This window comes from Mixophyes fleayi, chromosome 3 (assembly GCF_038048845.1).
Source record: "Mixophyes fleayi isolate aMixFle1 chromosome 3, aMixFle1.hap1, whole genome shotgun sequence".
NCBI classification, from domain to species: Eukaryota; Metazoa; Chordata; class Amphibia; order Anura; family Limnodynastidae; genus Mixophyes; species Mixophyes fleayi.
Window position 1 is genome coordinate 193,661,162 of NC_134404.1, and position 20,576 is coordinate 193,681,737.

Here is a 20,576-nt window from a genome sequence, read left to right on the forward strand (position 1 = left end):
CTAAATCTAGTACTGATAGTTGCTCTTGAGGACTATTTGAGTGTTGAACCCTGACCTCCATGACATCAACAAATAGAAAAATATTGGAATACAGCCATTTACAAAATAGTTTTAATTTCTACCCATATTTCTTTTCAAAATGGCTATGCAAAATAATATATATAGCATTTGAGACAATTGAGCACCATCTTCATTAAGTGTCCACTTTAATCTTCAGTAAATGTGAACTGGCTAAATTTGCTAGTCAATGATTAATATGAAAAGCTCTGGCTCCCTAAACAGCCAAAATCTCACCATTATTATCATCTGGCTGCTATGTTCAGAATACTGTAAGTCATGCGATCCAAACTGGTCTAATGGGAAAGGTTCTGCCAAAGCAGTTTAGTCACAAAAATAAAAGAATTTCCAATTGAAGCAAGCAGACATCAGTATAGAGCCAAGTCTAGAATGACAGGCAGCTTAGGCAGCTGACAAAGTTTTGGCCAAGCCAATATGGGCATAGGAAAGTATTCCCACAACCATTCCAAGAGAAAATGGTATAAAACAGATTATGTCAAAGAGGCATAAACAAGGAGGCAGGAGAGAAAATTCTGAAAACATTAGAAGAATAGGTCACACCTGGCAAGATTTTAAACCATGTTTTTATTAACTCGCTGAGATGCAGTCATTCAGAGTCCAAAGCATATAGTCATCCTACAGCAATAACCTCTAAAACTATTTTTTACACTTATGTTGTACATTAGAAGTATTGAAATGTTGGTGAAAGTGTATATGGGAAAAGCAACATTTCTGTGAGTCTTCAAATGTTTAGTTTGATTGTCTAAATATTGCAAAGCACCCTAAATTAAATAATTGCACCCAAAGCAAAACATTTTGTTTTGGGGTTTTTTTGTGTGGGGGGGGGGGGGAGATATCAGCATTTGGAACCCATCCAAAAGCCTTACACACCTGGAATCTGTTATTGTAATACTAGTCAATATTTGATTTAATTAGTGCTAAAAATAAGGGAAACTTATTAAAGTCACTTAAAGTAATTATTAATGTCTCCCTCCAAGTTCCTACAGTAAAAAGTGAAAGAAAGAAAACAAAATGATAAAAAAATAGTAGAGCATTAATAATAACAATAATTATAAATATAAATAGTATCCGAATACCTGGGAGAAAAAGAAATGAATGTTTGTGGTAGTGTTATGGGGCTGTACTAAGTAGTAAAACCAAAAGAGTTTTTGCCTATTTTCCCTGTCATATGCTAATAAAATAAAAGCATATTTAATACAGTATGCTCCCAAATAAAAGTCCTATCTCTTCCGAAAAAAGAAACAATATAAAATGTGCATAGTATGCAATGCAAAGGATATTTTTGCTTCGGCGAAGTCAAGGCAGCAAAAAAAAATGAAAAAAAAAAATGCAACAATTGTTCCAGGTCTTAAGATGTATGATTGAGCTAAATAATATTTACCTAAATCTATCTAGAATTCTTTTGATGCAACACTGCCAAAAAAACCATGGGCGAGAGAGCAATCATGCAAAGTGCATACCCCTCTTCTCCCCTCAGCTCTTCTTGTTGCATAGTTACAATCCAAATTAACAGATTCCAAAAGGGAAGTATTTGTCTGAATGTGAACTTGGTTGGGAAGATTACAGCAAATTCGGGATATGGCTTGCAAAGATCTGCTGCTGGGCTTATTTTGTAATGTTTTTGCGTAGATAAATGTTGGCTGCTGTGACAGTGCCCCTGCAATTAACATGTGGGTTTAAATGACTGACCTGTTCCCTCAGTGCTGTTACGCTAAAAAACAGGGGCTTGCATCTAATTCAAAATGAAGTAGACTTTTGGTCATTTAATAGTATTACTTTTACTTCTTAGAATGAATTATGTCAAACCCTTGTCTGTAGATGAATTTTGTCACCCCATGCTGATTCTATTTCTATTTTAACATTCCAACTTCAGCATCACTAAATTTCCTGTGCAGTAGCCACAAATAATTATTTTCTATTCTAGAAGATTTCAGAAAATACCATTGGTTTTGTTGGGGTCTATTTATCATTTAGAGAAAAGAACTATCTCTGGCAAAAACTGCCTATCTGTCAAGGGCTTCTGCCTTACAATTGCCAGTGGTACCCAGCCAAAAGATTTGCCAGCTTTCTCTTGCATAAGCTTTCATATGCAAAGCATGGGAAAGCCTATTTAACAAGGATCACGGCGGCACATCTGTCACTGCAATCTTCTTTTTGTTTTCACCATCTCAGGATGTCGATAGCAGAAGATATTGAAAGAAAAAATGCCTTATTTACATGAAGCATATTTTCTAATCTAAATAGGAGCAAAATAAATTTATTTATAATTTTTCTGAGGATACCACCCTTAGCTCGGATGGCAGTTACCCTCTTTGGGATTCAACTCACTCGGGTAGACCAGAATATATCCAAAATAAGGCTTTAATACGACAGCACAACACCACAAGACATTCACAATCTACATGGTAAATGGTAGCATGTATTTTCCAGCAGCCTCTTGCAGTCAGCACTGCAAAATAATAATCTCCGTCTCCGTCTAATTATCCTCCCGCAATATTGCCACTACCGATTAGCTTGACAGTTAGTGTCGCCCAGCCAGTTACTGGCTCACACAGACCCTGTCCTGGTAGGGTTTCCTTCAGCGGCATCACGATGCCTGGCCCATAGTCCTTTTTGCTGATGTCTTGTACACCAGGATCCTCCAAGCTAGAATAGCTCTATTTGCATTCTCCTCTCCCTATATTCTTCGCTGTATACACAGGGAGTAGGGTCAAATGTCTCAATCCTCCCCCTCACAGCAGGGGTATGTCAGTGGAAACTTTAGCTGTTAGACATACAGTCTCTGTTACCTTGATTATACAATGGAATGACTTTACTCAATTAGCTAATTGGCTGAATACACTAAACAAAGGGTTACAATATAACATAAAGGAATGACACTTCACACTTGCGTGAAACAAGAAGACATTTGACACATGGTATCTGCAACATTACACAATCTGAGTCTGTGATATATTTCGATACAATAACATTTATATTGATACATATTAATACATTTCCCAATGCTATTTCAGCCAGTATATTACTGTGGAGGTACATTGCATATTATCTAGAAGTTCTAACCTAATTACCTCTCAGATTACCTGTTGACATAGTTAATTACCATGGGCTGCCAGCTAACTATGTCAATTTACTCAGACATTGTTCTGATTACAAACAAGGTCTACGCCACACCTCATAACAATAGGCATTTGAGACAAATGGTAATCACCTTAGCTAACACAAACAAAATGACTTCTTCTGCCCTGTTATTTTCACACAATATGGCAATATTCTTTCTATTTCTAATACATACAATATTGCAGATAATAGCAAGGGCAAAATGTACCTAATAACATGAAATAATAATACACCAATGCTCTGGTGTATATACATAGACTGGGCCAAGGAATAAAAAGTACATTTAAACCATGAGAAACAGGTGATGAATAAAAAGTTCTCAGTCCAGTAGCACCCCGTTCTTGAAAATTTTATTCATTTTTTTAACACACTTTTTTTTTTGGAGAAGTGTAACTGAAAGCCTAAATAATGAACCTGCAAGCTGAACCATGCATGTGCAGATGCATGCGGGACCGGCTTGCAAATAGGTAAGACTTCTCTTACTTCTGCTAGCCAGTATCGGCGGGCAGCTGAGTATCACTCAGTTGCTCCAGCAATATTTTATTAGTAAATTGCAGCGATAACTGATTTTATATAGCTGTAATAATTGAAGAGAGAAAATGTTTATTGCTGCATAATGATAAATAGACCTGTTTATAAACAAATTGGAATGCACAGTGGTTTCTGGAAAGTGGCACTGTAGAGGAAAATAACACTTTTATTTATTTACTAAAAAAGTATAGCAAACAGCTGGAAAAGGTAATTGGCATAAATTTGTGCAGGTCTCAAAATAAAATGGTACCACATTTGTATGAATTCACTTTGCATATAAGTACTCCTGGCACCCACTGCCCTAATACTATTTTTTCGATGATTTATTTATTTTTTGAAATATAGTAAGCACATTGTAAAGGTCACAACAATAAAAACTAAAAGGAAGCTATAAAAATTAGTACAAATGAGGGGTCAATTACCTTTTTAGCCCAAGCGCTGATTGCAGAATTGTTTTCAGGAGGGTACACAATAGCGGAAAATTTCACATATTTCATTTATTTACTTTATTAACATTGGGCAAACGATTAAAAAAGAGGGCTTATCATACCAATCAGAGTTGTTCATGTCAAAACTGGTACAACATTTGTATTGATTTGACTTAGGGTAAAAGGATGCACCTACTACTTTATATGTATATAAATTTGTTATGCGTCTGGTGATCATAAGTGATCAACAGACACTATGGGGGGAATTCAATAAGCCGTGAAGTGCCACCATTTATCTCCGGAACAGTCCACTGAGACACATCGCGGCAGAGATTTTACAAAAATCTTTGCTCCTTTTTCTTTGTGTCTCATAAACATGAGAGGGAAAATGAGCGTAGATATTAGTATCGTATTAGCTGGCAAGCTGTGCAGCTGGACATTGACGTGATATCTGGCGGCACCTGACGGCTAATTGAATAAGCTCCTATTTATAAGGGGCTGACTTTCCAAAAGAGGGGAATCTTCTCTTTTAATCATGAAAGGACTGAAAGTATGAAAAACAGTATAACGTACTTACTAACCTTGCAATTAGTTATGCAATTTCCATTGAATTATAGAAACCAATTGGCTATTAGCTTTTAGTTGTCTAGTGTAAGTTAGACAATTAAAGAAAGTGTCTGACTGATTGCTATGGTTTTGTGCAACTTTTACACCTTAATGCAATGTCAATAAACGAGCCCTTAAGAGCAGGTAAAAGGGTAGTAGACACAACTTGTTATGCTTTCTAAGGTCTGCACTGTAGCTATGTCTAGCATATACAGTGCATTCCCATGTACTGGGTACAGTTAAGAAAAGATAACATTTGATGTTAAAGGACTTATGTAGTTAGCATTTATCATGCAGTTGTGTCCTGCTACTGTGTCGTGCGTTCCACCGCATAGGGGGTGCATCTTGGACCTCAAAATGCACATAGATATAGGGATTTAAAAAAAAAAAAAAAAAAAAAAGCTATTCCAATCAAAGGGTGTTTTGCATTTCTTAGAAAGGTGCATCAAAATGACATGCTTGTTCAAAACCTTATAAAAGAAGGAAGTTCTCATTTTACTTTCCCAGAGGTTATTCTCCAAAGTCCTAAATTCATAATGAGTTTGCAGTTAATATTCTGCAAATCTAGCAAGTTGATATACAGGTAACCTCTTTTCACACTTGGTAGCCCTAGTTCAATTTATGCTGGACCTCTTGGTAGCATTTAGGAGACCAGCAAACTCTTATTAAGATGCTATTTAACTGGAATCTCTTAAAGTAAAACCTGCCCCCCAAAGCTTATCTTTGATTCGGCATCTAGGATGGAGGGTCCTCTGATGTCTTTCGTAGACATGCTCCTACCAGACAATTCTAGAGGGGAGGAGGATTATGAGTTCGGAACTGGCCGTATTGAGTTTGAGGAAATGTTGGGACATCCAGGAAGAATGGTAGAAAGGCAGCAGGATAGCTTGTTAAGGGTGCAAGGGGAGAGGACAGAAGAGAGGTAGATTTGGGTGTTATCAGCATAGCATAGAGGTGCTACTGGAGGCTGAAGGATTTAATAACATTAGCCAATGAAGAGGTTTACAAAGAAAAGAACAGAGGGCCAAGGATGTTGCCTTGAGGAACTCCTATGGGAAGTGGGGAGGGGGCGGGAGAGGAGCCAGAGGAAGAGACAGAGAAGGAGCGGTTAGACAGATATTAAGTGAACCAAGAGAGGACAATGTCAGAAAGGCCATAAGAGCAAAGGGTGTCAAGCAGGAGAGGGTGATTGACTGTGTCAAATGCTGCAGAAAGTGCAGAAAGGTCTACGAGGATGAAAAGGGAGTAGTGGCCTTTGGATTTGGCAGATAAAAGGTCATTAGTAGCTAAGGCGATTTCAGTGGAGTGGAGGGGGCGAAATCCAGACTGGAGTGGGTCAGAGAGGTGGTTAGTGAGATAGCTGTAGACTAGTCATTTAAGTAGTTTAGAGGCCAAGGTTAGGAGAGAGATAGGGTAGCATTTGGATAGGGTGGTGGGATCAAGATTTTTTATTTCTAGAATAGGTGGGACTATAGCATATTTGAAGGAGGATGGTAACATTTCAGATGGTGGATATATTAAAGAGGTGGGCTAGGTGAGAGCAGGTAGTGTGGCGAGAGGGATCTGAGGAGGTGGGAGAGGATGGGATCAAGTAAAGAATGAACTTCTTAATTTGAGGTGGGGAGAACGGAGAACATGGGATGAATGTTGGAGGGTAACAGAAGAGGTGGGGGGTGAGAATTGTGGTAGGTTCGGTTCTGGTGGCGTCGATTTTGGAGGGGAAGAATGTAGCAAAGTCAGAGGCAGCAATGGAGAAGGGGGTGGGTAAAGTAAGGATTTAAAGTAGCAAAGAGGCGGTGAAGGTTGTGAGACTGGGAAATGAGAGATTTAAAGTAGGATTGTTTAGCTAAGGAGATGGCAGAGCTGTAGGAAGAGAGGTTAAACTTAAAGTGGAAAAATCAGCCAGGGAGCGAGATTTTCTCCAGTGGCGTTCAGCCGCCCGTTAACATAATTTGAGGAAACGAGTGATAGTGCCAAGGTTGGGCTTTGGAACGGTGGAGGGAGACAGCAGTGGTGGGGCAGGCAGAGTCGATGGCTGAAAAGAGGATGTGGTTGTAGAGTGAGGTCACCAGGTTGGAACAGGTCTGAATGTCTCAGGGGGAGAGAAGAGGATGAAAAGACAGCGGGGTCAAGAGTGTTAAGGTTATGCCGAGTGTGTTTAGGAAACGGGAGAGTTAAGGGAGGAGAATGAGAGGAGATGATGGTCAAAAAGGGGGAGTGGAGATATGTTAAAGTCCGAGAGAGTGCAAAGGTGGGCAAAACCAAGGTTAAGAGCATAGCCAAATTGGTGGGTGGGTGGGGAAGGAGGTCCATTGTAATAGGCCAAAAGAAGTGGAAAGAGCAAGAAGTTTAATGGAACCTGGGTCAGTGAGGTTATCAATGAAAATGTTGAAGTTGCCCAGGATGATGTAGCGGAGGTCAGACGAGAGGTATTCAGGGAGCCAGGCTGCAAAGTTATCGAGAAATTGAGAAGTGGGGCCAGGGGGGTGGAAAATTACTCTGGCACAAAGATGAAAAGGATAGAAAAGGCGGATAAAAGAGGAGAATGTAAGGGAAGGATGACACTGAAGGTGCACGTAGGTGAAAGGAGGAAGCCCACACCACCCCCAGGATGGTCGCCAGGTCTGACAGTGTGGGTGAAAGAGAGGCAACCATAGGAGAGAGCAGCAGGGGAAGCTGTGTCAGAGGAGGAGAGACAGATTTCGGTGAGGGCAAGGAGGTTAAGAGATCGTGAACAGAGGACAGTTTATTGCAGATGGACCTGACATTTCAAAGGGCACAAGAGAAAAGGGAAAGCAGGAAGTGGGGAGATGTGAATAAGATTGTCGGAGTTACAGGTGCGCAGGGATGTGCAGGGTTTCGGATGCAGGCTAGGGCAGGGGGGAATGAAAAAGAGAAAAGGAGGAGGCGAGAGAGAGAGATAAGGATGGGGGTGGCGCTAAGAGGGTGGTTGCATTAAGAGGAACTTCGGGGTGAGGTGATGTAGTAGGGAGGAAGGAGGGGAAGAAAAAGTGACAAAAGGCAACAAGGGATTGATGGGGGTGAGAATAGAAATGAGAAGGAATAGAAATGAGAAGAGCTAGAGGTTAGGTATACGGTGACAAAGAACCGTAGACTAGTATTAGACAGTGCAATATACAATGTAATAAGTGTGATAAATAGATACGGCAAACAGTTAATTTGAGTGCATTAATGAGTACTGAACCACACAGTAATATACAGTGCAAATGAACAGATAATAAATAATTGAATAAACCAGTGCAATATACAGTGCAAAAATGGGAAATTAATTAAATATAGCAAACAGCTACTTAAAGGGCATTTATGAGTAAAGAATCCAACATATTATAAGGATGTGAAAGTCTGTGAGGAAGAAAAAGGGTTGTGGGAGACCAACACCCAAAAATGGAGTGTAAGAATGGAATGTGAGAATGACCATATGGCAAGATGGGAGCACAGGGAGGTAGTAATGTAAGTGTCTATCCAAGTGGGAGGACCAAGAGGTCAGTGGTAAGAAATCAAGTAAGTGAGACCAGGAAATGGCAAACGGACTAGAGGTAATGAGAGATAATCCAGGGGTCCAATGAAAAGGGATGTGGTGTAGATCCTGTGAGAAGAGCAGGTGCATGCGATAAGTGAGGAGAGCAGGAGCATGGCATCCAGTGGAGAGTCATTTGGGGGTAACATGGAGGATAGTGAAGAAAAGTATCCAGGGTCAGTGAAGAGAGGCATCCAGGCATCTAGAGTTCAAGCTCCTGAGGACAGAGGTGCCGAACTGAGGTAGGAAAAAGAGGATGTGGCAGGGACAAGCAGTGGACTAGGCTGGAGCCGAAGACCCCAGTAGAGGAGTATCGGAGGATGGTTATGTAGAGGAGGCATCAGTGGAAGCATCAGCGGGAGCACCAGTGGCAATGTTTGTGAAAGAAAGTACTATTGCCTTTTCATAGAAGATTTGGCCAGTATCTTGCAGTTTACAAGGGGTGGCAAAGTATGTGGGGCCTGATTCATTAAGGATCTTAACTTAAGAAACTTCTTATTTCAGTCTCCTGGACAAAACCATGTTACAATGCAAGGGGTGCAAATTAGTATACTGTTTTGCACATAAGTTAAATACTGACTGTTTTTTCATGTTTTTTTGTCCACATAACTTAAGTAAGAAAACTTGCTCAATTTTCTGCTTAACTTTCCTTAATGAATCAAGCCCTGTAAGTGCTCCAACACTGATTTAGGCACTGTTCACCTCTCACTCTGGCTGGCAGTGTTCCAGCTGACTCCCACTTACCGCATACAAGAGTCCCCCGGGAGAGATATAGATGCGGCCGCAATAGCTGGCCAGACACTGCACCTGACTTCAGTTGGGAGGATCCGTGGACGGTGTGCTGCACTGTAATATTCCACACAAAACTGAATTCCCTTCACCACAATATATCCACATTTGCCCCCTTTCCCCACATTGTGCAGGAGTTCAGTAATAGGCCCTGCTATGATATCATAATTACCATAAAACAACAGGAAGCTTACCTTTAGCTTCAGCCAGCTTCCTGGTGCTCTGCTTACCAAGCTTGAATGGCCAGCTCTCTGTTATACCACAACCCTGGTATAAAAAGCGAAACATGGGCAACATTCAAACATGGTTAGCTGAGTCGGCGATTGCATGCTTGAATGTTCAATCACATACCATATATGGTGGGAGAGGAACTAATAATATAAATCTCTCTCTCTCTCTCTCTCTTTATATATATATATATATATATATATATATATATATATATATATATAAATATATATTTATAAATATCTCTTTCTCTCTCTATAATATATATATATATATATATATATATATATATATATATATATAATGGAATGAGGCTAAATGGCAGAGCTATGTGTACCAGGCTTCCTGCTCTGTGTACGTTAAAACACCAGGGGGAATGTGTAGATGTGTGTGAAGAGCTTCCCACAGAGTATTTCCATGTGGTAACAAAACATGGTAAGGGTCCCTGGTGTTATATATGGAGAAAGAGAAGGGTGGGCTCCATACATAAGGCCCAGTCCGGGTCTTCTGATCTGCCAGTCTCTAAACAGACTGATCAGGGGTTGCACCAATGAGATGCTTGTTAAAATGCAGCTAGAATGTGCAGTCAGAATCTCAACCTGGGGAGGAGGCCAGATGGCTCCTAAGAGACTCTGTTGTGGTGAGCAATGACATGTTGAGTGTGTGTTTGGACACAAGGTCCAACACCTGAGAGAGGGTGTCACTAAAATGTATTAGCTAGTAGCCAGACGAATTTTGTTTGTTTTTTGTTTTGTTTGCAGGCTGGTAAATAAACTAGCTGTGGCTGTTAACCTGATATCTCTGGACTTCTGTGGTTTACAGATATAAATAAATAAATATATATTATAACAAATATATGTGTGTATATATATATATATATATATATATATATTTGTTAGAAAAAAATAAAATTATATATATATGTATATATATATATATATATATATATATATATATATATATATATATATATATATATATATATATATATATATATAAAACAGAATGAGGAAGCAGGCGCACAATAGTGTAATACAGTAATACAATAGGACCATACAGGAATCCAGGAGAGGAACTTTACCACCAAAGTAGAGTGAACCAGAGAGCACAATAGGAATATCACCCAGATATGCTGGTGTGGATATAAGCGTACCAGATATAAAAGCTTTCAAGCTTATCTATAAAGAAGTCACACAGAGTGACTCGGTGTATCCCATAAGACACCATGCAAGATGAAGAGCACCCAGGTCATGCTAGTGTAGATGTATGCGTACCAAAAACAGAAACTTTTCCGCTTATCTGTAAAGATGTCCCACAGTCTGTGATATACAGGTCACTCTTCAGCCACAGCAGGATGCACAACTGGTTGCCTCAGGAAATGAAGTAAACAAGGGACCACAGATATAGTATCCCAGTAGTTCACATTTATTAAATAAATAGTAGTCACTTACATATTTAGAAGCAGATAACAATCCTATCTGGTCAGCGATGGCAGTGTAATAAACGAATCAGCAATGTCTCAACGCGTTTCGTCTGTAAACAGACTTCATCAGGAGAAAAAACAGATATTAACTGCCAAAATCGGCACTTCTATAAATAGTGCGCCGCGCCATCTTGCGAGTGCGCACTTCGGATCGGAAAAGAGGCATCCGCGCATGCGCAGGATCGGCCTAATGACGGTCAAACTGCGCCTGCTCACGAAGGTCTCAGAAACCTGTCCTAAAACGAAGTACACAATAAGCGCCACTAAGAAATGTGCCGCGCTTCACCTGCGCGTGCACACCTCGGGCTACAAGAGGAATCATTGCTCATGAGCGAGATCGGCACACCACCGATCAAACTGCGCATGTCAAAACAGACTCAATGAGCCCGGTAATATGAAAGAAACACAAACGGGTAAACATAGTAAAATGCAATATCAAACATAGAAATACATAAAAAATAAATGGACACTTAAGGAATAAAAAGGAACAATGGTTAAAAATAATTAAATATGTTAATGGGTTGACATAAAACATAATAAAAGCAGCGCTCAACCGGTCACACTACACATGTCCACAGCGGACTCGGTGAACCAGGCAGTGTGAAAGACACACTAGAATGGATAATTTAAAAGACATTAAAAAACAAATAATAAAATATAAGAAACATTAAAAGGGCGATAATAGAGAAATATACAATAATAATGTATCATGACACAATGTACCACAGAAGGATATCACACTACAAGGTATCACAAAGAAATCACAAAAAAGGAATCACAAAAAAGGAGCAACTTTAAAACCTTCATTAAGTCCAAAGGGTGACAGGGTATTGAGCGTGTAGATCCAATACATCTTACGCTGTGCTAGCTTTTTACCTAAGTCACCCCCTCTAGAACCTTGCACCACATGTTCTATAGCCAGAAATTTTTAAATGCTTTGGATCCAATTGATGTACATCAAAAAAATGTTTAGGTACAGAGTGACTTAATACTTTATTCTTAATGTTCCTTAAGTGCTCCTGGATACATAGCTTTAACAATCTTTTGGTTTTACCCACGTACCTTAAACCACAGGAGCACTCCATTAAGTATATCACAGATGAAGAAGTACAATTCATAAGGCTATTAATGGTATAACTCCTTCTCCTATCAGAATTAGAGAAGTTTTTGTTGTTAGTATTCATGTATCTGCAGACATTACAATGGTTGCATTTTATACTTCCTTTACATTCCAAGAAGGTGAAAGGATGGCCTTTATTGACCTTGAGCAAACTTGGAGCCAACATGTCCTTAAGATTACGACTCTTTCTAAAGATGATATTGGGTCTATCAGATAAAATGCCATTTAGAATCGGATCCCTCTTAAGGATACCCCAATGTTTTGAGAGCACCGATCTTATTTTATTTTCGCTTGGTACACGGAGGATTGGTAGCTGCCCGCACAGGGTAGAGTGTGTTTTTAGAAGGAACCGGTTCAAGACTTTTATGTTATACTTTTTATTATCCTCATACTGGTATTCCGTTGCTAAGCGCCATTTTGTATCTTATTTTGTGTGATATATATATATATATATTATATGTGTGTGTAGTGTATATATATGTGTGTGTGTGTGTGTGTGTGTGTGTGTGTGTATATATATAATATAATTATACTGTGGTGTTTGGATTACCCTTTAATAAATAAGCAAGCTACATATTGATCATTCTACAAACGTGTTGATAAATGCACATTTTTCCACATATATTGTCAAATGAAGCCGTGGCTGCAAACGTGATACACACTAAATTGGAAGTTACACACTCATGTTATTAATTACACGTATTGGCCCAAATACATACTGAAACATACACTGAACGTAAAACAAACAATTGATTGTACAATTACATTGTTCTCCTACTCTCTGTTTCCCTAATTGCATTGCTCAACAGCTTCCTTCCCCTGGGACACTTTTTAATAAATATTACTGTTCAAGCTATATACAGATGTAATTCTTGGGCTGTTGAGAATCATTATTTGCAGGGGTTGTTGGTTTGCACTGGTTGAAAAGTTTGCTGAGAGTGTAAAATCCCAATTTGATTCTATTACCATTAAGCCTATTAATTTAGTATATGACTAAGTTGAATTTCAGAAATATCAGCATTCCAAGTTAATTATTTACAGTGCCACAAGCCAGGACACAAAAGTCAGCGTGAGGTTTTGTGGTCTCTATGAAAACACTCTGTGACTTCATATCATGCAAATTAAAGATGACTTATATATACTAGGGGCTGCATTATTCCATTTGTTTTATTTTTATTTTGTCTACAGATTTAATTGTATTGTCTGTCTGCATCCATTTTATATTACATGTATAATAAAATACTATATTTGGAGATAAATAAATATTGCTTATTTTTGCAAGCTAATTTCAGTAGCTGATTCATTGTTGATGGAAGTTGGAAAAAAAATGTATTCATGAATAGATATGTCAGAGATTAAACAGCCATGCATAAATTAAATCCATAAGGCCAACTACCTAACCTATGTACCAGACCTCCTCTCCAAATAGGGTTGAATCTTTCAAATTTTAGGAATAACATTTATGTTGCCAGCCCATCAGTGAATTTTTCTTAATCACAGCAGGATGTGGAACAGCATGAAGGAAGCTGATCTGAGGGAACAGTGGATTATTTACATATCCTTTATTAGTTAAAAACTCCAAAAACAATTTCACTACTTATGCAAATATTATGTTAGACTATGGGTGAATTCAATTCCCCCCAGAATAGTGCTGCAATAAATGTACTATCGTTAATACGGTAATTTTAACTCTGCTTTCTGCTCGCAGCTCAGGGAGCTGCAATTGAAAAGCCATTGTTGAAATAATGGGCACTACTACCGTAATATCGGTAATAGTGCATAGACCGCGTTACTTACGGCAGTAACGCGGACAATTGAATTCCCCCTTTTTTTTTTCTAAAATATGTTTATCCTCCAAATAGAATTACGTAGACATGACTTTATGTTAGAAAACTGACCTTATGACACATCCTCACCTATCACCCCCAAACAATAGAATATCCATTTCATATAATGTCTGCATGTTTGCCAATTAACATCTGAACTTCGCTGCATCACATTTAGTATAAGCTAAAGAATGCATTGGAGAAAAACTGGTCTAGAATGTGAATGGGAAAGTGACTGTGGCTGGAAAGTGCATTGCGGAGGTAATGGGACAGGGGGCATGTATGAAGGAGAAGTGGTATCTGAGCAGCACAGCCGTAACTTAGAATTCTAGCGCCTGCGGCGAGAAAGACAAAATGCTGCCCCCCTAGCCCTCAATTTTAACCAAATGAACCTAAAATATTCCTAAACTGCGCCCCCTTCAGCCTTGCGCCCTGGGCGGTTGCCTATATCGCACAGCCATAGTTACGGCCCTGCTGAGCAGTGCATGGATTGGGGTAAGAGGGAAGGGAAATACATGGGGAATATTGACTGGAGGGTTTTGGTGACAAATTGGTCTAGATAAATCTCCTTGGATAGAGTACATTGTTTGCAAGTGTGTGTGTGTATATTTGCGTTAGTGTGTGTGTGTGTGTGTTTGTGTGCGTGTGTATATATATATATATATATATATATATATATATATATAATGTGTGTATGTATTTATATATACTTACATACAATATAGCAAATGGGGCAGTTACAGGGGTCACTATATGAAGGAGTTTAAAAAAGTTTTTCAGGGAGTCTTCAGGCTCAGACAGGGTTAAACCCTCACACTTCTCTGAACACAGGTTCACAGGTGGAGTACATGGGTGTGATTATTTTCTGGTTTAGTTAGTTAGTGCTGGGGAGGAAGCATAAACAGCTGGTTTTGTGTTGTGGCAGCTGACCGACGCTGAAGTAGTTTACCGGGTCACTATTGCTGGCAATACACCTCTTGTTGACTGTACCATCCTGACATCCCTGAATAAAGTGCAGCAGGATGGTTCAGCAAAGCTGTGTGTTTTTACACTATATGGATGAAAATATATTTTCACACCTGTTAATTATTGAATTAAGGTGTTTCAATCAGACTCATTGCCAGAGGTGCATGAAATCAAGCACCTAGCCATGCAATCTCCATTTGCAAACATTTGTGATACAAAATGGGTCACTCTGAAGATCTCAGTGACTTCAAGTGTGGTACTGTAATTGGATGCCACCTTTGAAATAAGGCTGTTCGTGAAATTTCATCCCTGTTGGATATTCCACAGTCAACTGTAAGTGATGTTATTAGAAGGTGTAAGCGTTTAGGAACAACAGCAACTCAGACACGAAGCTGAAGACCACGTAAAATCACAGAGCGGGGTCAGCGACTACTAAGGCGCATGGTGCATAAAAGTCACAAATGCTGTGCTGATTTCAAAGCTGAAGAGTTCCGAACTTCCACTGGCTTAAATGTAATCACAAAAACTGTGCGGTGGGAGTTTAATGGAATAGGTTTCCATGGCCAAGCAACTGCATGAAAGCCTCATATCACCAAGACATATATATATATATATATATATATATATATATATATATATATATATATATTTATGAAACGCATCAAAAGAAACTCACGTTTGTAGATATTCCTTAAGCCTGATGTTACGAGCCGTGGTGGTGCCTCCAGCCCCCACGACTCGCTGAGCCCCTCAGGCTGCACCTCAGCTGTGTCCATGACGACCGGGACATCACTTCCTGTTTCCTACCTGCTGTGGCAGGGCAGCGGTCGGGACGTCATTCATCTGATTGCCGTGTCCCGGCATGAAGGTGCTCCGGGCGCGTGCGCAGTATGATTTAAAAATTATTAAGTAGCCTCTTGAGGCAGCTTGATCTGCTGGAGCCCTGCATTTCCACTGGTCCATCAATGTATTTAAGGCAGGGAGAGCTTAGGCACCATGCCGGTTATAGCATTCATTTCCTGGCTGCTGCTGTCCTGTTGTCCTTATCCCTAGATTGCTTTCTGTGTTTCACCTTTGGCTTATTTACTGGACAACGGATATTTGCTCATGGTTTGGACCTTTTCTTGTGTCTCGGATACCCTCGTTTGCTGCAGGGCCTGATCTTTTGCCTGAACCTGACATTGCTGACTTCTCTTGCCCTTGGACCCTGGCTTGTTCCTGACCATCGTTACCTTCTGTCATAACTTCCTATTTCCGTGCTGTGCCGTTACTTATATGTTTGTTGTGAGCATATCAAGCTCTGCTTGAAAAAACGACTGGTATAGGTGGATACCTCTGCTATAGTTCTGTAAGCTTATGATAATTGCTGGTAGCCGTAACACCAGGATGCAGGAACTCCAAAAGCATGGATAATTATCATTTATTTATATAGCGCCACTAATTCCGCAGCGCTGTACAGAGAACTCATTCACATCAGTCCCTGCTCCATTGGAGCTTATAGTCTAAATTCCCTAACGCACACACAGACTTGGGTCAATTTGTTAGCAGCCACTTAACCTACTAGTATGTTTTTGGAGTGTGGGAGGAAACCGAAGCAACCAAAGGAAACCCACGCAAACACGGGGAGAACATACAAATTCCAGACAGGTAAAGTTGGGAATTGAACCCATGACACCAGTGCTGTGAGGCAGTGTGCCCACCGTGTGCTGGACGTATGAAATAGTATAATTAGGAGACACTCACAAGTGTTTGGAAAAGTGTGTGTGTGTATATATATATATATATATATATATATATATATATATATATATATAGTAATGAAAAGCACTTAATTCCGTGCAAAGTGAGTGCTTTTCATTACTAAAATGTAATCCACTTACTATGCTGTGTACATTACTATACTTTCTTTGATTCTGCACTAGAGCTTCAAGACTTAAGTGCCGGTATAAACATTTTTTCAGACAAGCCACAGAAGCAAGGTTGTAGGCTTCTGTCTTCCTGGCTGCTATCCTTCACCCTATAGATGTTGTCCTTTGGCGCTGGTTACTTTCTGTTCTATTATGGGACTTGTAGACACACATACAACCATATGGTTTCTTTCTTAATCACGTACGTCACCAGGAATGTCACAATTTAAGATAATTAATTAAAAGTTAATTTGACCCAGCATTCTAAGAAAGCACTTCATTAGATGTTCTACTGATATTTTATACTTTTTCTATCAACAAAAGTGGTGTCAACACATTTTAAAATGCATGAGAAAAACATAAGGCTATAGTTGACAACGTAAAGTAAAAACCACTGCTTTCCACTTTAAACCAATTAAAAAATTACTGCATGAAATAAAAAAATGAAGGGGTCAGTTCAATCCTAAGTGTTGTGATGCTGGACATAACCACAATGTCTGGCTGTGTACTTTTCCAGATACTGCGGTATCCCAATATAATGAATTTTTGCTGCATGTCTCTATGGAGTGTAAGGAAAAATCTATGATATTGTATCATTACTGAGTGCCTAATCGTAACCATTATGAAGGCACTTCGTGGCACATCGTTCGGATTGAATCAGACCCTAATATTTAACAGGAATAAAAAACATGACAAATTAACGTAAACTATTTGAATATTTATATTTAAATTTCAAGGTATATTTAATGCCACAACCGATTTGACAGGCATCTCGGATCACTACTCTGTGCTTTTAATCCACCCAAAAACTACTTCATAAAACAGAAAAATTATTGTACCCTTTAGCCATTATTCACAATTTGGAGAGTTACATCACATTACTTCTGATTAAGATCCGTTCCTTGTTTTTTAACACTTGCATATTTTGCACACTGTTGCTGTAGTTCAATGTAAATGTGCTTATACACTTATAACATTCTCTAGAATCAGTAGACTTTGGGTGCAGCAGTGGAGTACAGTGTAGTTATACAAGCCGAAGTCAGTACACTGGCAATCATACAGAGTTAAAAGAACAAACTGGTTCTGTACTCATGTAGGAATACAATAAATAGCAAGGCAAGATCATAAGTACAAATCACACCGATCAGGCATGGGGAACAGGAAGCTGATGAAATAGTCCAGTGATTCATCTAATTGGTTACTATTTAGGAAAAGGTGAAGCTCATTGTTAGAAACGAGTTCACTTTGCTTGTCTAACAATCGCTTGGCTGAACTGATTAATTCCAAATTCATAGATCTGTAAGAACTCCTTTAAGAAGACACTTGCATTCAGAGAAGGCTTATTTTATGGCAAATAATTATTTGTTTGCTATATAGTAGTTTACTTCTGCTGATGTGGGTTGTGGGAATAGTAAACACAAACCACTGTTATGTCATTTAGCTACTTTAACACTCATGTAGTGTTGGATGTATGTCTGCTTTATTTGCATAAAATACACATTTCCATACTGCGCATGAGCACCAAAAATGCGTGCCGATTTGGACTCATGTTGCATTTATGACTGTATAGGCAGAACAGGGGAAGGAAGTGGTGAATGAATGCAGGCCGAGTATAGTAGGGGTGTGTTTACATAATAGAGATTGAGGTGGATCTGGATGCATATGTATAGACACCTGTCAGGAGAATTATCACTTGTGGGTGTTTTAGGGCTGGTGCAGCCAGATGCACTTGTAACACCCCCCTAGTGGTGTTTTAGTTAAACCTTTACCTCAGTGAATACAGGAGGGGTAACCTAGAGGGTAAGCTAGAAGTTTATAAAAAGTTACATAAACTGGTTACCATGGTGATAACCCAGCCCAGCCTGTGAGACTAAGTGAGAGGAAGGAGGGGCTGTGATTAAGGGGGGATAGGAACTGAGAGGGAAGACACAGGAGAGGAGAGATGGTAGCTGGGGACCTGGGAGAGAGTGGGGTGGAAGCTCCCAGGCTCCCCCAGCATTCCCTGGAAGTCTGAGCGTGGTGACTGAGCCAGGGCAAGGAATGTGTGCCCTGGATGAGGGGGGAGAACTCCATGCCACTATAGAGAACCCAAGAGAGAGGGGGACACTTCACATGGAAGAGGCCCTGGAGTGAGGGCTGCTACAAGAGGCATGGTAGCTGTATTGTCAGATCCTGAGGCTGAGAGTACACAGAGTGACGTGTCAGAGCACAGGAGACATTATCCCCGCAGAGGAGGGATGAGCTGCAGTTGAGAGGTACACAGAGTGTGTCAGAGCTGCATGGAGGAGAGGCTGCCTGCCTATTAGCATCCATGCATGTGCCCCTGCAGAAAGGGTGATCTGCAGTGAGTATGGAGTGCAAGAGACATGTAAATTATGTTATTTAACATCTGGATAACAAGAACTGTGCAGGAGGAGTGATAAGATATTTGCAACCATATTCGTATTGCTCATTAAGAACTGTGCTGGAGAGAGTAAGGAGATGTATATATTCTGCAACCATTATGATTATCGTGCTGGAGGAAGAGTGTAAATAAAAGTTCAGTTTGTTATAGAGATGGTCTGGCGCCCAAATTATTGTGACTTTTACACTGCATTACAAAGTGACATTACCTGTGTCCCACTAACTACAGAGAAACACCTGCATGTGCAGGGACCCCCTGATCATTTACACCCATGCCCATCAGCTAGCCAGGGCTTGAGAAGGAGGTGCACTGTGTACCCTTTGCACATCACACTACACACAGTGACAGGGGGTTACACACTGATGATGGGTCTTGACCACTTCCATTAATAGTACTTTATTCATTAGTGTGGCTATTTACATTTGAATTGTGCAGAAACGAAGAACAAATATTCTCTCTTGTGTATATACCACTTAATTACATTATAATATTTTGTACAAATAGGTTATTTAAACTTTAGCATTTATTACTTATCACATATTTCCCAAATATAAGGGGCTCGATACTCTCACATGCCAAATATGGGGATCCCTGCCGGTGCCGGGCGTCATGTCCGTCCGATGGTGGCGGCCATCTTGATTCTGGATCTGCGCATGCCCAGATCCGTCCTGTCAGAGAGAACTCCTCCTCTCTGCTCCCATTCGTCCAGCCTGTCATCACCTCACTATTTAAGGCACCTGGACCAACACTCAGTTGCCTGTTCTTTGTTTGTCAGCCCTGACTGTGTGAAGACTTGGCTCCCTGGCTCCAGCTTACCTGCTTCCTGTATCTCTGCATGTCTGACTTAGCTCTGACTCATTCCTGGATATCAGCTCGCAGAGTTTACCGTCCTTTCCAGCATCTCAGCTCAGTTGTTCAGTGTGACTAATCTACAAGATCTCTGCTCACTGAGTCCTCCTACCTGTACCTGTATTTCTACATGACAAGCCTAGGAACCATATTCACAGCCGTGAATCGTAACACTACTGATACTGTCAATCCACATCTCTATGCTATCTTTGTAATTTCTCTACACTATTGAAGTACATAAGTATAATCAATATGAATACTTATTATATGCATCAAAATAATTTGGAGTTTCAAGAAATTGAGCAAGCTCATTGTTCATTTGCTTAGATAAACCACTATAAACATTTTGCTTATGTGGAGAGACAACCAAGTAGTATGAGAAACCCATATGTGGAATTCAGTGGTTACCTTGACTCTGTATGTCTTTCTTGGGAGAGAATTGTTAAAATAGCTTTAGCTGTAGTACAGCCACTTTGATAGGATTGACGAGTAAATTTAGTCCTTCAGAGGAATCGTCTAGATTCTCTAATTTGTGTCTGTCTTGTTCAAAGAAGGTGAACACTGAAGCCACAGTCTCATCTGTGAACAATGATATTATACAACCCACTTTATCGCTTTAAGGGCAGAATTAGAAAGATTGTAATTTGAAATGGGGTAAGGAATTCCCATTAAGGAAATGTCTATCTGCTGAACATTGAAGGCA

At 39.8% G+C, this 20,576-nt stretch overlaps 2 protein-coding genes across 5 annotated transcripts in view; one reads left to right on the forward strand and one right to left on the reverse strand.

The window, feature by feature from the left end:
• The window catches only part of NT5DC1 (5'-nucleotidase domain containing 1), a 332,570-nt gene that overhangs the window by 109,301 nt on the left and 202,693 nt on the right, over window positions 1-20,576 (forward strand). The window lies entirely within an intron of this gene.
• Window positions 1-20,576, reverse strand: part of COL10A1 (collagen type X alpha 1 chain) — an 85,294-nt gene that overhangs the window by 49,688 nt on the left and 15,030 nt on the right. The window contains exon 1 of one of the 2 annotated variants that reach the window (XM_075202947.1): window positions 19,597-19,847. The exons of the other annotated variant lie outside the window; for it this stretch is intronic. Coding sequence (XP_075059048.1) covers window positions 19,597-19,635 — 39 coding nt within the window. The 5' untranslated portion in view covers window positions 19,636-19,847. Of the gene's footprint in view, window positions 1-19,596; window positions 19,848-20,576 lie in introns of those variants that run through there. 2 annotated transcript variants of the gene reach the window in all.